Below are 14,670 nucleotides of genomic sequence, written 5' to 3'. Positions count from 1 at the left end.
ACACTCTGTTGCAAACATGTCATTTACAAAATGGTGTGTGCATAGTACTTCTACATAAATGTCAGTCATCATGAAACTGCATGCATGTGTGACCCTGATGCCCACTCCCATCTTTAGCCATGAATGGATGGAGGTGCATCCTCAAAAATCATTTGCATATAAAACCTCTGTGTGTCTAAATCCAGGCCTGTTTCCTCACACAGCTCATGGGGGAAAAAAGCTCAAAAGAAGCACAATTTTACCAAATACAAAAAGGAAATGGACATCGGAGAGAAAGAAGAAATATGTTAATTTGGAGATCTGAAATTCTAACATTTTTTTAATCCACTAAAATGGGTTAATCTCATGCACAACACAGAAGTGCAACTATTTATCAGAGCCACATGTAACAAACAGCCAAATTATAATGCAAAGTGTGAGGTTGCTTCACCTTGATTTGGTCACCCATCTGTTTGAATTTTGAGTGTCTCAGTAAGACTTCCTGTCCTACATAGTTTCAATATTGTATAAGATGAATAAAACAGTCATAAGGATGCTCAGTGAAAAATTGGTTTAATGTTAATTTGACTGAAGATTAGCACTCGGTCTGTTTGTCCCCACTGACAGTCAAAGCCCATTTTTTTGCAGCACTTGTCCAGGATCAAAGTGAGCCGGTGACATCAGCAGACAGCCAGCACAGCTGACATTAAACTCAAACAAAGTAGGCCATGCAGCCACACACCTACGCAGCTTCTGTGGAGCTCCGCTAACAGACTGCGCTGCCTGTCTTTCACTCTTATTCATTTGCATGTTTGCTTGCAGGATCTGGATGGAGCCTGTTGGGATGTGATGCTTTATTGTCCCATTCAGATCCAGATGTATATATTTATGACATCACTTTTCACCCTCTGACAGCAGGATGATCGCCCACACCTTCCTTCACCTTGTATGCTTTGTGTTTCCAACCGTATGAGCCTGCTGCTGCTGAGCTTCTTCTTCTCTTTCAATGCTTATATTATTGTTCCTAAACCTTAAATCCATAATATCCTGTTTCTTCCATCACCCCGACCCCCTTCTTTGCCTATGTATTGAATGACGTTTCCCAGAAAGCGTCCACCTTACCGTGACCTGTGTTGTGTGGGATGCTGGAGAGTGGGAGAGCTGGAGTGGGCAGATTTGATGCCAATTGGCAACTCTGAGAGGTTTGGCTTGTAGTCAGTCATGGGGGATTCAATCTTCAACTGCTGTTATGTTCCACCCCATCCTCCAGGCCAGGAGGAACCCCTCAGATCCAGGCGTTCAGAGATCATGGCCGCCACTTCTGCTCACATCTCCAATAAGCGCTTCCTCATCTTCTTCGACTTCGATGAGACCATCGTGGACGAGACCAGTGATGATATGGTGGTGCAGGCCGCCCCGGGTCAGCACCTCCCAGGCTGGCTGAAGGACACCTACCAGCCTGGCCGCTACAACGAGTACATGCAGCGTGTGCTGGCCTACCTGGCGGAGCAAGGTGTCACTGAGAGCGACATACGCATCATCATGGAGAAGATACCCGCCACGCCTGGCATGCTCAACCTGTTCCAGTTCCTCCGCACCAGTCCTCCACAGGACTTTGAGGTGGCGCTGGTGTCTGACTCTAACAGCTTCTTCATTGAGTCTTGGCTCCGTCGGGCTGGTGCCCGCCAGCTTTTTCACCGGATCTTCACCAACCCTGCGACCTTCAACAAGGACGGCCGCCTGGTGCTGCGGCCCTTCCACTCCCACAACTGCCCTCGCTGCCCTGACAACATGTGCAAGCAGGTGATCCTCAGGGACTACGTGGCCCGCCGAATGCAGGAGCGAGGCCGACCCTACCAGAGGGTGTTCTACGTGGGAGATGGTGCCAACGACTTCTGCCCGGCGCTCATTTTGGGGCCCCGGGATGTGGCCTTTCCCCGGCGGGATTTCCCCATGCACCGCATGATCACAGAGATGCACGAGGCCATGCCCGGGGAGTTCAAGCCGGTCACAGTGCCGTGGGTCCACGGAGATGACGTGGTGCAGCGACTGAGGAAGCTGGTGGCAGAGTAGATGATAACTCCAACGGAAAGAGGGCTAATAATACTTTAAATCTTATTCTCAGGTAAAATAGTCCCAGAAGCCGTTGTCAGACACAATAAATTGTTCGATGCCGTGTCCTTCGTCGAGAAGCTCTGTGTATTTGTGGTCCAACCTGCATGTTTCTCAGTGCTCCATGTTGTTTTCTCTGGAGGTTCTGCCCCAAACAGCAGGTTAATGATTACGGAGAGGTGCTTTAGGGTTACTGAGGACACCTGACACCTGGACACTTACTCATTCTTGTTAAGCATTAAAGTGGCTTGAATGAGATTTGCTTTTGAATGAGAAATTTAAGTGCATTGTCACACAAACTGCACATTTTCTTTAAAATATAAAGCCTTAAAATGTAAAAAAAAAAAAAAAGTGAATTTAGAATGAGGCTGCCCTCTGATGGCAGTGGGTGATAACAGAGATGGTGTTTGTTTGTTGTTGTTTTTAACATTATTCTTGTTAGGGAAGATACATTTCCAGATGTGTAACTGTGTTTATCTGTTTATTGTGTTGTTACTGTGGACATTAACACCAGCAGGAATAAAGCCATGAACCGAAACACTGTGCGTGTCTGAGTTAATCCACGCCTCTCTGTGTTCACGAGTTCTATATCAGTCTCACAGATGATGTATTTCCCCTTTTAACACCGGCAGTGGATCAAAGTTCACGCAGACCAATCATTAAACCATATCAGTTCCATCAGTACGGTCTGTTTCCTGGAATTTTCTAAGAATGAGTTGTTATTCACAATACTGATTATTAGTCATGCAAATGGAAAAGAGTAGATTGAGAAGTTGTTTGAATTCTCTCAGATATTTGTGATGAAACAATCTCAGTCTCCAGCAGATGTCCAAATATTATGAAGTAGGCTTTTCTCATGGTTGGTTTTATATATGTTGTGGGATGTATTATATATAGAGTGTCTCAAAAAAATGTACCCAAAAGTACTCTGAAATATTAATACCAGGAAATGGTTTTACTGGGACATAATGGTGTTTTTCCTCATTTCATGAACCCTAAAGTTTGTTCTGCAAGACATTAAAGTCCAGAAAAATGCCGCAGTTGACCCTAATTCAGAGAACAACAATTGTCGAGTTCTGTGTAACGCATCCTAACGGCTGACTTGCATCTCTTTCCAGACAAAATTCACTCTCAGAGCGAACTAACTCCCCAGCAAATGGCAAAGAGGCTTCAATTTGCTGGGTGGTTTTCCGGAAAACTGGAGATGGATGATTTGTTTCTTAGGAAACTTCAGACAAGGAGGTTACGTTGATCATGTGGTGTAAAAGATAAAGCGTTAAAACATCAAAAGGAAAGACTGAACTAAAAAATGCACTGGGGAGAAAAATTACATGCTTCGGCCATATGGTCATGCAGAAAATGTCTGATAATATTGGTTGGCTTTTCTGTACTGTCAGACTACTATGGTGTACATTTTTTGAGACACCTTATATATCCCACAACAGCCTCTACTCAAGGTTCTTGAAATGGATCAATATCACCACCTGGTGGAGATATTCTCATTTAACTCATGATAAGGCATTCATTCAGAGAGTAGAGAGTTGAATCAACACTGATTTGAATGCCTTTATGAAAATAGTCCAGTGCGGCGGGACACATTAATGCAGACACAATAGAGTTTCACCAAACACGCACATATATATGGTAAAAGTAAATTCCTTTGGCTGCTCTCTTGCTGGCACTTGGAATCACCACAGCAAATCTGAGGTGGATCTGCGAGTAGAATTGGCACCAGATGTCCTTTCTGACACAATTCCACATTACATGGAGAAATGTGGCAAGGGTGGGGTTTGAACCGGAAACCTTCCATACTCCATATATATATATATATATATATATATATATATATATATATATATATATATATATATATATATATATATATATATATATATATATATATATATATATGCACACAAATTTTCCAGTATGTAGGATTTAGTGCCATCTAGTGGTGATAGTGAAGATTGCATTATGCTGTTTCTGGTCACTGTTTCCATTCATGTTTTCACTTCTTTGCCCATGGAAATTCATGCTCCCCTGCATTCTCTTGTAAAAAGGACTATATATGATCCTCCATTTCACAAAAATGAGGATTCTCAAACTTGTTGGCCTGCACTAAGCATCCAGCACAGTAGGCAGTACATAGGGGAGTAACCACTGATTTATTTTTCTCTGATCTTCTAACATTCTGACCACACTGCAAAAATGCAAAAAGGCGGATTCAGTATGTCCTTTTTGGCTACTGTATCAACATGGCGGCCTCCATAAGGGGGTCTGGCCCCATATAGATATGAAGGTCTGATTCTAAACTCATGAAAACACATTGATGCATTATTGCAGGCAATTATACATGAATGAAGAGGTGGTTATGAATGTGGTACACCATTTCTGCTAATAACATCCCATAGGTCCTGCACATAGTGGCTTTAAAATAAATAAATAAAGACATCAATCACTACATTGCCTTCTAAATTCTGAACTACTGAAAGCTTTTGCACAGTATTGTACATGTAAATCTTTAAACACACACTATTCATTGTGTTTCTTTGTTGCACTGTTTGATTTGTCAGTTTTGCACAACAAATTGCTATTTGCCTGAACTGTATGTATGTGTACAAATGGCAAAAAAGTCTCTTGATTAATTCCATTTCAGAGTCAGCAGTTTCACAGGTTCTTTTCAACTCTCAAAGTGTTGTTGTAACATTCTGTGACAGAACCTGTACAGCACTGGAATAGTTTCATATATTGAAGCAAATCAGTGTTGATTCAACTCTCTACTCTCTGAAGGCACCATTTTAACCCTGGACCTGAGTTGAGTGAGAAATGACAAAAAGGAATTTCAAAAACAGCACTGTTCCCTCATAACCAGAGGGCTGTGTGTCCAAACCCACCTTAAGGCCTTTGTCCAAGAGCTCTTGGTGCCATTCTATTGTACCTGCGATAATGTTAATGTCCAACAGGTGGCAATATTGCTCCATTTCAAGAACCTTGAGTACAAGCTGCTGTGGGACACAATGATGAACCTGTTGCTTCTACTAGTTGATACTTCAACAGTTATGCTTTTAAACAGGATTGGAGTATGCTCTATGACACTGGAAATGCATTACATATGTGAAAAAGTTAACATTATTAAATAGTTAATGTTTTAACATTGCTGAATATGTAACTTTAACTCTGAACCAGTGTAAATTAAGAATAGTGTTAATTTTTAACTCTATGCTGTGTCAGCTACATAAAGTATGTAAAAGTAAAATTGATTATCACTCCAATTTTTTTTGTAGAATTATCAAACTGATTAGAAATTATTCTGTTTTTATTTAATCTTATTTGTTGTTCAGAATCATATGTTATAAAGTGAAAACATTTAGTCACAGACGATAGATATCTCCAATGTGGGACTTCCTACACAACCAATAAGGGCTGCTAAATGCGACTGTCTACATGCAACCAGTAGGAGGCAGCAAATATCCACATCACATTTTACAGAATGAGATGAGTGTTTGGTAGTGTACAACTTTCAAAATGCCTATGTGATGCAAACGTACAACATGGCATGGCTAAGAACTAACATCATACATCAACATTAAGTATGAAGAAAATACACAAAATATTCCAGAGATGTCTGCAAAAGAGCTGCAGAAAATTCAAGGTTCTGTACATACTAAATATGAAGGAACTCCACTTAGCAGTTGCTGAATTCGGACTCAAGACAGATTCTGTTATCCCCTACGGACCCCATGCAGCTGACATCATGATGTCTCATGATTAGGTTTTGTTTGACATTTTGGTTGTTGTACACTGTAAAAATGATCAAGATGGTTCCATTTAAATTTTTTTTTACATCAATTGCTGCCTTAAAAATGTGAGTAAACTCAACTTCAAACTAAGTTCTGTTTCAACACAAAAGGTTAAATTATAAAAGTAGTTAACTGAATGATCATTTTTTACAGTGTAGCGTCTCAGCTTGGGACTCCAACGAGGGTGGTTGCATTTCCTCCACTCTCTCTTATCTCTGTTCTCTGCCTTTAACCTTCAAGTCCCTACTTCACCAGACTGTGAATTCCTCAAATTATATTGGATTCTGGATCTACTGGACTACTATTGGATTAACCATGGAATTGATCAGCTGGTCTCTGAACGCTATTGACACCATTTTTCTACAAGAAGTTCAGGATCAGGGGATCCTACCTGCCCAGACGGAACGTATCCTGCGGGCTATGTCCTCGACTCCTGGGGGTCTTGGCGTGTTGCATGCTTGGCGCCTTTCTCCATTGAGGACATCGAGGATTTATTCATTTTTGGTCTCATGGCAGCAAGGCTGGTACATTTTGGCTTATGTGCTGCCCTGATCTACCAGAAATTGGCAAGACGGTGGTATCAAGAACCACGGCCCCTCGCTTGTCCGTCATGATTAACGAAGTTGGCAGGGCAGTACATTCTCAGACTGTGATGACTTTTGAACCCAGACGCAAATTGGATGACATCTTGGAGCAGATGCGTGCCTTACAGTTGAAGCTGAAGATTTCAGAGGCCGGTGAATATTCTTAATTCATAATTGGGAATATTCTTAATTCATAATTGGGAATATTCTTAATTCATAATTAGGATTTGGTTGTGCAAGTTGAACTGTTAAAAAGTGATTTCACTGCTGAAACCATAACATTACAGGCTTATCAAGCCTGAAGGTCAAATTGCTCCGCTGTCTCCTCCAGAGGTATTTGTTTCGACCTGCGGAACATTGGCTGTTTCTTATCTCATCTCACAAAGACAATAAACTGTTTTTCACAGGACTGAAGCATGTTCAATTCCTTTCCCCCACCCCCTCCCTCCCCATCAACACTTCCCCTTTCCGGCACCTGCCAACGTCATTCCTTCCCCTGTGGGGGCTGTGCAGTTTTTAGCTGCGGCAGGTCCCCGTTCCCCCCAAGCTGGCAGCGGCGTGACTCCAGTTGCAGCGGCTACCACACACTCACATCGCCTCAATTGGAAGATGGACTGGCGTACGGATTGATGATCCTCCACCTGTTGTGAGAAGCTGCTCATTTACATAAGGCTTAAATTCAGACCTGAATGTGTTGCTGATAGTGTGTGCCTCTGAAGGATATTTTGACTTACCTCACCTTTTCCGTCCTTCACAGAGTCAGTTTGTCGTATCCACCTGGGGGGTGTTCGGCGGTGAATCTAGTCCAGAAGTGTCGGGCTTTGATCCATTTGGGCGCTGGAGAGCCAAGACAGCTGAATATTTATGTTATACACGAATTATTGCACATGAGGGGGAATAAATTTGGAATAAATTTGTTTCTTCTCATTCATTTCATTCTCACACACGATAATCACCTCCGATTTGTGCTGACAGCATGTGTCCCTCACCCGTCCTCCTTCACAGGCACAATGTGTCAAACCCTGGCGCAGTCCTCAGCGTCTCACAACCGAACGTCACAAGGTCGAGTTCCCGGCAATTCTGCTCAAATCACTCATGGCTTAAATGCAGAACGCCATCTCATTATCTGCTTCAGCTGAAAGTCTTTAAGTCTGCACGTGAGCATCATCCACAGGTGCTGCAAGTTGTTAGGCCTGCACGTGAACATCCTCCACAGGTGCAGCCAATAGTTCTGATGAGGGTGAAGGACTCTTGCGCCAGCACCTTCTCCACAGAAAAAAACAGTTTGCATACCACCTGGAGAGCAAAGAAAAGAAAACAGCACCCAAATGTCCAGCCAAACCCCCCAACACACAACATATGTGTTGTCTTAATTCTGATGTGTGCCATTATTACGGTAAACAAGTAATAATTGTGGATTAATTGCTGTTTGTCTGTGGAATGTGAGTGTGGAAATGTCATTGTTGTAATGACAATGACAATAAAGCTATCCATCCATCCATCCATCCATCCATCCATCCATCCATCCATCCATCCATCCATCCATCCATCCATCCATCCATCCATCCATCCATCCATCCAAAGAACTCACTCATCTTCAACTGCTTACTCCAATTAATGGTCACGGGAGCAGTCATAGGGTGTAAGGAGGGGGGCACCCTTAGAACCATACATGCACATTTCCATAAAAGCCCATTAATAAATTGCCTTAATAAATGAATGAATGAAATAATTAATCAAATTAATTAATTCACTCGCTCATGATACAGGGAGTCCCAAACAGGAAGAGCCAAATTTTGAGTCCACAGTGAAACAGGAAATGTCAAACACTTCCTGGATCGACAGATGAGATCACATGGAATCCCACGGGAATACAATGGCAAGTTCACACTGAAACAGGAAGTGCTAAATTTTGAGTCCACAGTGAAACAGGAAATGTCAAATGTTGAACACTGTCTTTTACCTTAATGTTGGTTTACAAATGGCTGCTCAGATTAATGTGAAAGTGTTGTAAGCCTGTAAACTTTATTTGTTGTTATTAATTTAAAAAAATGTTGAACACTTCCTGGCATGAGTGGAGTTAGAGCGGAGGCCAGGGTTGCACTGGACTCCTCTGAAATCTGATTGGACACAGATGATTGACATGTCACGGCACCACACGTCTGGTTGAAAAGAGCTGCATTTTGAAATCAGACATATACTCAACAAAAATATGAACGCAACACTTTTGGTTTTGCTCCCATTTTGTATGAGATGAACTCAAAGATCTAAAACTTTTTCCACATACACAATATCACCATTTCCCTCAAATATTGTTCACAAACCAGTCTAAATCTGTGATAGTGAGCACTTCTCCTTTGCTGAGATAATCCATCCCACCTCACAGGTGTGCCATATCAAGATGCTGATTAGACACCATGATTAGTGCACAGGTGTGCCTTAGACTGTCCACAATAAAAGGCCACTCTGAAAGGTGCAGTTTTATCACACAGCACAATGCCACAGATGTCGCAAGATTTGAGGGAGCGTGCAATTGGCATGCTGACAGCAGGAATGTCAACCACAGCTGTTGCTCGTGTATTGAATGTTCATTTCTCTACCATAAGCCGTCTCCAAAGGCGTTTCAGAGAATTTGGCAGTACATCCAACCAGCCTCATAACTGCAGACCACGTGTAACCACACCAGCTCAGGACCTCCACATCCAGCATGTCCACCTCTGAGATCGTCTGAGACCAGCCACTCAGACAGCTGCTAAAACAATCGGTTTGCATAACCAAAGAATTTCTGCACAAACTGTCAGAAACCGTCTCAGGGAAGCTCATCTGCATGCTCGTCGTCCTCATCGGGGTCTCGACCTGACTGCAGTTCGTCGTCGTAACTGACTTGAGTGGGCAAATGCTCACATTCGCTGGCGTTTGGCACGTTGGAGAGGTGTTCTCTTCACGGATGAATCCCGGTTCACACTGTTCAGGGCAGATGGCAGACAGCATGTGTGGCGTCGTGTGGGTGAGCGGTTTTCTGATGTCAATGTTGTGGATCGAGTGGCCCATGGTGGCAGTGGGGTTATAGTATGGGCTGGCGTCTGTTATGGACGAAGAACACAGGTGCATTTTATTGATGGCATTTTGAATGCACAGAGATAGCGTGACAAGATCCTGAGGCCCATTGTTGTGCCAATCCAAGAACATCACCTCATGTTGCAGCAGGATAATGCACAGCCCCATGTTGCAAGGATCTGTATACAATTCTTGGAAGCTGAAAATGTCCCAGTTCTTGCATGGCCGGCATACTCACCAGACATGTCACCCACTGAGCATGTTTGGGATGCTCTGGACCGGTGTATACGACAGCGTGTACCAGTTCCTGCCAATATCCAGCAACTTCGCACAGCCATTGAAGAGGAGTGGACCAACATTCCACAGGCCACAATTGACAACCTGATCAACTCTATGCAAAGGAGATGTGTTGCACCTGCATGAGGCAAATGGTGGTCACACCAGATACTGACTGGTATCCCCCGCAATAAAACAAAACTGCACCTTTCAGAGTGGCCTTTTATTTCGGACAGTCTAAGGCACACCTGTGCACTAATCATGGTATCTAATCAGCATCTTGATATGGCAGTACAATAGTTGAGCACAAAAAGTTATAATCCACTTTAGTAGAAGAAGAAAAATGTTGGACTCACTGACTCCAAAACAGAGATTTTCTTAAAAAGAATTGTAGTTCAACTACAATTTGCCAGAAAGTACATCTGTGATGCAAGCCGAGATTTGATGTTTTGGTGAAAGAAATTGATGTAAATAAAGTCCAAGACATATAATTTTAGAAATTTTTATTCTTTATATTTTGTGTGTGTGTGTGTGTGTGTGTGTTTCTTGTATTTGGAATGTCACGAACAAATTAAAATGTGCAATATGTTCCAATACTTTTGGAGGACACCTTATCCTAACCTTATGATGAGTGCAAAATGAGTGTGGTATTATTACTGTATTGTTTCAGAGTGTTTCATTGTACTTATCATTTATCTCTTGCTTGCCTCTACTGGTGGTTGGCTGTCACTGCGGTATTGTATCACTTCCTGTTCCAGAGCACAGTGGTGTTTTGCTGTATCTGTTAGCTGTTTAATCTGCGCAGTTAGATTGATCTAGATAACGATTTGTTTCACAGTGTAATCTTCACGTGCCTTAACTAAAGCACTCTCTCTGCTGAATCACCTCTAAATTATTTACACATTATTCACTTTGTGTGTTTTTAGGAATCCACTAGCTTAGCGCAGCTACTAGCTCTTAGCCGATTTAGCATGGCGGCTTCTCCTGTCTCTCCCGCACTTTTCTGCTCTGGGTGTGAAATGTTTAGTTATTCCTCGGCCTGATTTAGCAGTAATGGTACTTGTAATAAGTGTAGCTTATTCGTAGCTTTGGAGGCCAGGCTGGGCGAATTGGAGACTCGGCTCCGCACCGTGGAAAATTCTACAGCTAGCCAGGCCCCTGTAGTCGGTGCGGACCAAGGTAGCTTAGCCGCCATTAGTTCCCTTCCAGCAGATCCCGAGCAGCCGGGAAAGCAGGCCGACTGGGTGACTGTGAGGAGGAAGCGTAGTCCTAAACAGAAGCCCCGTGTACACCGCCAACCCGTTCACATCTCTAACCGTTTTTCCCCACTCGGCGACACACCCGCCGAGGATCAAACTCTGGTTATTGGCGACTCTGTTTTGAGAAATGTGAAGTTAGCGACACCAGCAACCATAGTCAATTGTCTTCCGGGGGCCAGAGCAGGCGACATTGAAGGAAATTTGAAACTGCTGGCTAAGGCTAAGTGTAAATTTGGTAAGATTGTAATTCACTTCGGCAGTAATGACACCCAGTTACGCCAATCGGAGGTCACTAAAATTAACATTGAATCAGTGTGTAACTTTGCAAAAACAATGTCAGACTCTGTAGTTTTCTCTGGGCCTCTCCCCAATCGGACCGGGAGTGACATGTTTAGCCGCATGTTCTCCCTGAATTGCTGGCTGTCTGAGTGGTGTCCAAAAAATGAGGTGGGCTTCATAGATAATTGGCAAAGCTTCTGGGGAAAACCTGGTCTTGTTAGGAGAGACGGCATCCATCCCACTTTGGATGGAGCAGCGCTCATTTTTAGAAATCTGGCTAATTTTCTTAAATCCTCCAAACCGTGACTATCCAGGGTTGGGACCAGGAAGCAGAGTTGTAGTCTTACACACCTCTCTGCAGCTTCTCTCCCCCTGCCATCCCCTCATTACCCCATCCCCGTAGAGACGGTGCCTGTTCCCAGACCACCAATAACCAGCAAAAATCTATTTAAGCATAAAAATTCAAAAAGAAAAAATAATATAGCACCTTCAACTGCACCACAGACTAAAACAGTTAAATGTGGTCTATTAAACATTAGGTCTCTCTCTTCTAAGTCCCTGTTAGTAAATGATATAATAATTGATCAACATATTGATTTATTCTGCCTTACAGAAACCTGGTTACAGCAGGATGAATATATTAGTTTAAATGAGTCAACACGCCCGAGTCACACTAACTGCCAGAACGCTTGTAGCACGGGCCGAAGCGGAGGATTAGCAGCAATCTTCCATTCCAGTTTATTAATTAATCCAAAACCCAGACAGAGCTTTAATTCATTTGAAAGCTTGACTCTTAGTCTTGTCCATCCAAATTGGAAGTCCCAAAAACCAGTTTTATTTGTTATTATCTATCGTCCACCTGGTCGTTACTGTGAGTTTCTCTGTGAATTTTCGGACCTTTTGTCTGACTTAGTGCTTAGCTCAGATAAGATAATTATAGTGGGCGATTTTAACATCCACACAGATGCTGAGAATGACAGCCTCAACACTGCATTTAATCTATTATTAGACTCAATTGACTTTGTTCAAAATGTAAATGAGTCCACCCACCACTTTAATCATATCTTAGATCTTGTTCTGACTTATGTTATGGAAATTGAAGACTTAACAGTATTCCCTGAAAATCATTTCTTAATAACATTTACATTTACTCTGATGGACTACCCAGCAGTGGGGAATAAGTTTCATTACAGTAGAAGTCTTTCAGAAAGCACTGTAACTAGGTTTAAGGATATGATTCCTTCTTTATGTTCTCTAATGCCATATACCAACACAGTGCAGAGTAGCTACCTAAACTCTGTGAGTGAGATAGAGTATCTCGTCAATAGTTTTACATCCTCATTGAAGACAACTTTGGATGCTGTAGCTCCTCTGAAAAAGAGAGCTTTAAATCAGAAGTGCCTGACTCCGTGGTATAACTCACAGACTCGCAGCTTAAAGCAGATAACCCGTAAGTTGGAGAGGAAATGGCGTCTCACTAATTTAGAAGATCTTCACTTAGCCTGGAAAAAGAGTCTGTTGCTCTATAAAAAAGCCCTCCATAAAGCTAGGACATCTTACTACTCATCACTAATTGAAGAAAATAAGAACAACCCCAGGTTTCTTTTCAGCACTGTAGCCAGGCTGACAAAGAGTCAGAGCTCTATTGAGCCGAGTATTCCTTTAACTTTAACTAGTAATGACTTCATGACTTTCTTTGCTAATAAAATTCTAACTATTAGAGAAAAAATTACTCATAACCATCCCAAAGACGTATCGTTATCTTTGGCTGCTTTCAGTGATGCCGGTATTTGGTTAGACTCTTTCTCTCCGATTGTTCTGGTTGAGTTATTTTCATTAGGTACTTCATCCAAACCATCAACATGTCTATTAGACCCCATTCCTACCAGGCTGCTCAAGGAAGCCCTACCATTAATTAATGCTTCGATCTTAAATATGATCAATCTATCTTTATTAGTTGGCTATGTACCACAGGCTTTTAAGGTGGCAGTAATTAAACCATTACTTAAAAAGCCATCACTTGACCCAGCTATCTTAGCTAATTATAGGCCAATCTCCAACCTTCCTTTTCTCTCAAAAATTCTTGAAAGGGTAGTTGTAAAACAGCTAACTGATCATCTGCAGAGGAATGGTCTATTTGAAGAGTTTCAGTCAGGTTTTAGAATCCATCATAGTACAGAAACAGCATTAGTGAAGGTTACAAATGATCTTCTTATGGCCTCAGACAGTGGACTCATCTCTGTGCTTGTTCTGTTAGACCTCAGTGCTGCTTTTGATACTGTTGACCATAAAATTTTATTACAGAGATTAGAGCATGCCATAGGTATTAAAGGCACTGCGCTGCGGTGGTTTGAATCATATTTATCTAATAGATTACAATTTGTTCATGTAAATGGGGAATCTTCTTCACAGACTAAGGTTAATTATGGAGTTCCACAAGGTTCTGTGCTAGGACCAATTTTATTCACTTTATACATGCTTCCCTTAGGCAGTATTATTAGACAGCATTGCTTAAATTTTCATTGTTACGCAGATGATACCCAGCTTTATCTATCCATGAAGCCAGAGGACACACACCAATTAGCTAAACTGCAGGATTGTCTTACAGACATAAAGACATGGATGACCTCTAATTTCCTGCTTTTAAACTCAGATAAAACTGAAGTTATTGTACTTGGCCCCACAAATCTTAGAAACATGGTGTCTAACCAGATCCTTACTCTGGATGGCATTACCCTGACCTCTAGTAATACTGTGAGAAATCTTGGAGTCATTTTTGATCAGGATATGTCATTCAATGTGCATATTAAACAAATATGTAGGACTGCTTTTTTGCATTTGCGCAATATCTCTAAAATTAGAAAAGTCTTGTCTCAGAGTGATGCTGAAAAACTAATTAATGCATTTATTTCCTCTAGGCTGGACTATTGTAATTCATTATTATCAGGTTGTCCTAAAAGTTCCCTGAAAAGCCTTCAGTTAATTCAAAATGCTACAGCTAGAGTACTGACAGGGACTAGAAGGAGAGAGCATATCTCACCCATATTGGCCTCTCTGCATTGGCTTCCTGTTAATTCTAGAATAGAATTTAAAATTCTTCTTCTTACTTATAAGGTTTTGAATAATCAGGTCCCATCTTATCTTAGGGACCTCATAGTACCATATCACCCCAATAGAGCGCTTCGCTCTCAGACTGCAGGCTTACTTGTAGTTCCTAGGGTTTGTAAGAGTAGAATGGGAGGCAGAGCCTTCAGCTTTCAGGCTCCTCTCCTCTGGAACCAGCTCCCAATTCAGATCAGGGAGACAGACACCCTCTCTACTTTT

General features: G+C 42.1%; 2 protein-coding genes across 2 annotated transcripts in view; both read left to right on the top strand.

The window, feature by feature from the left end:
- Positions 1 to 657: 657 nt before the first annotated feature.
- Positions 658 to 14,670, top strand: part of eftud2 (elongation factor Tu GTP binding domain containing 2) — a 64,744-nt gene continuing 50,731 nt past the window's right edge. The window contains exon 1 of the mRNA XM_034189828.1: positions 658 to 700. The gene's annotated coding sequence lies outside the window, so the exon portion shown is untranslated. The remainder of the gene's footprint in view (positions 701 to 14,670) is intronic.
- On the top strand, positions 1,099 to 2,624 carry phospho1 (phosphoethanolamine/phosphocholine phosphatase 1). The gene has a single exon (XM_034189829.1). The coding sequence runs from the start codon at positions 1,201 to 1,203 to the stop codon at positions 2,050 to 2,052; it is 852 nt and encodes a 283-aa protein (XP_034045720.1). The 5' UTR covers positions 1,099 to 1,200; the 3' UTR covers positions 2,053 to 2,624.

This window comes from Thalassophryne amazonica, chromosome 16, assembly GCF_902500255.1.
Source record: "Thalassophryne amazonica chromosome 16, fThaAma1.1, whole genome shotgun sequence".
Lineage (NCBI taxonomy): Eukaryota > Metazoa > Chordata > Actinopteri > Batrachoidiformes > Batrachoididae > Thalassophryne > Thalassophryne amazonica.
Note: the sequence above shows the minus strand (reverse complement) of the source record. Positions and strands in the feature narration are given on the sequence as shown.

Bases quoted from the DNA above. Each gene is read 5' to 3' on its own strand.
- phospho1 (XM_034189829.1), top strand. From the start codon at position 1,201: ATGGGGGATTCAATCTTCAACTGCTGTTATGTTCCACCCCATCCTCCA.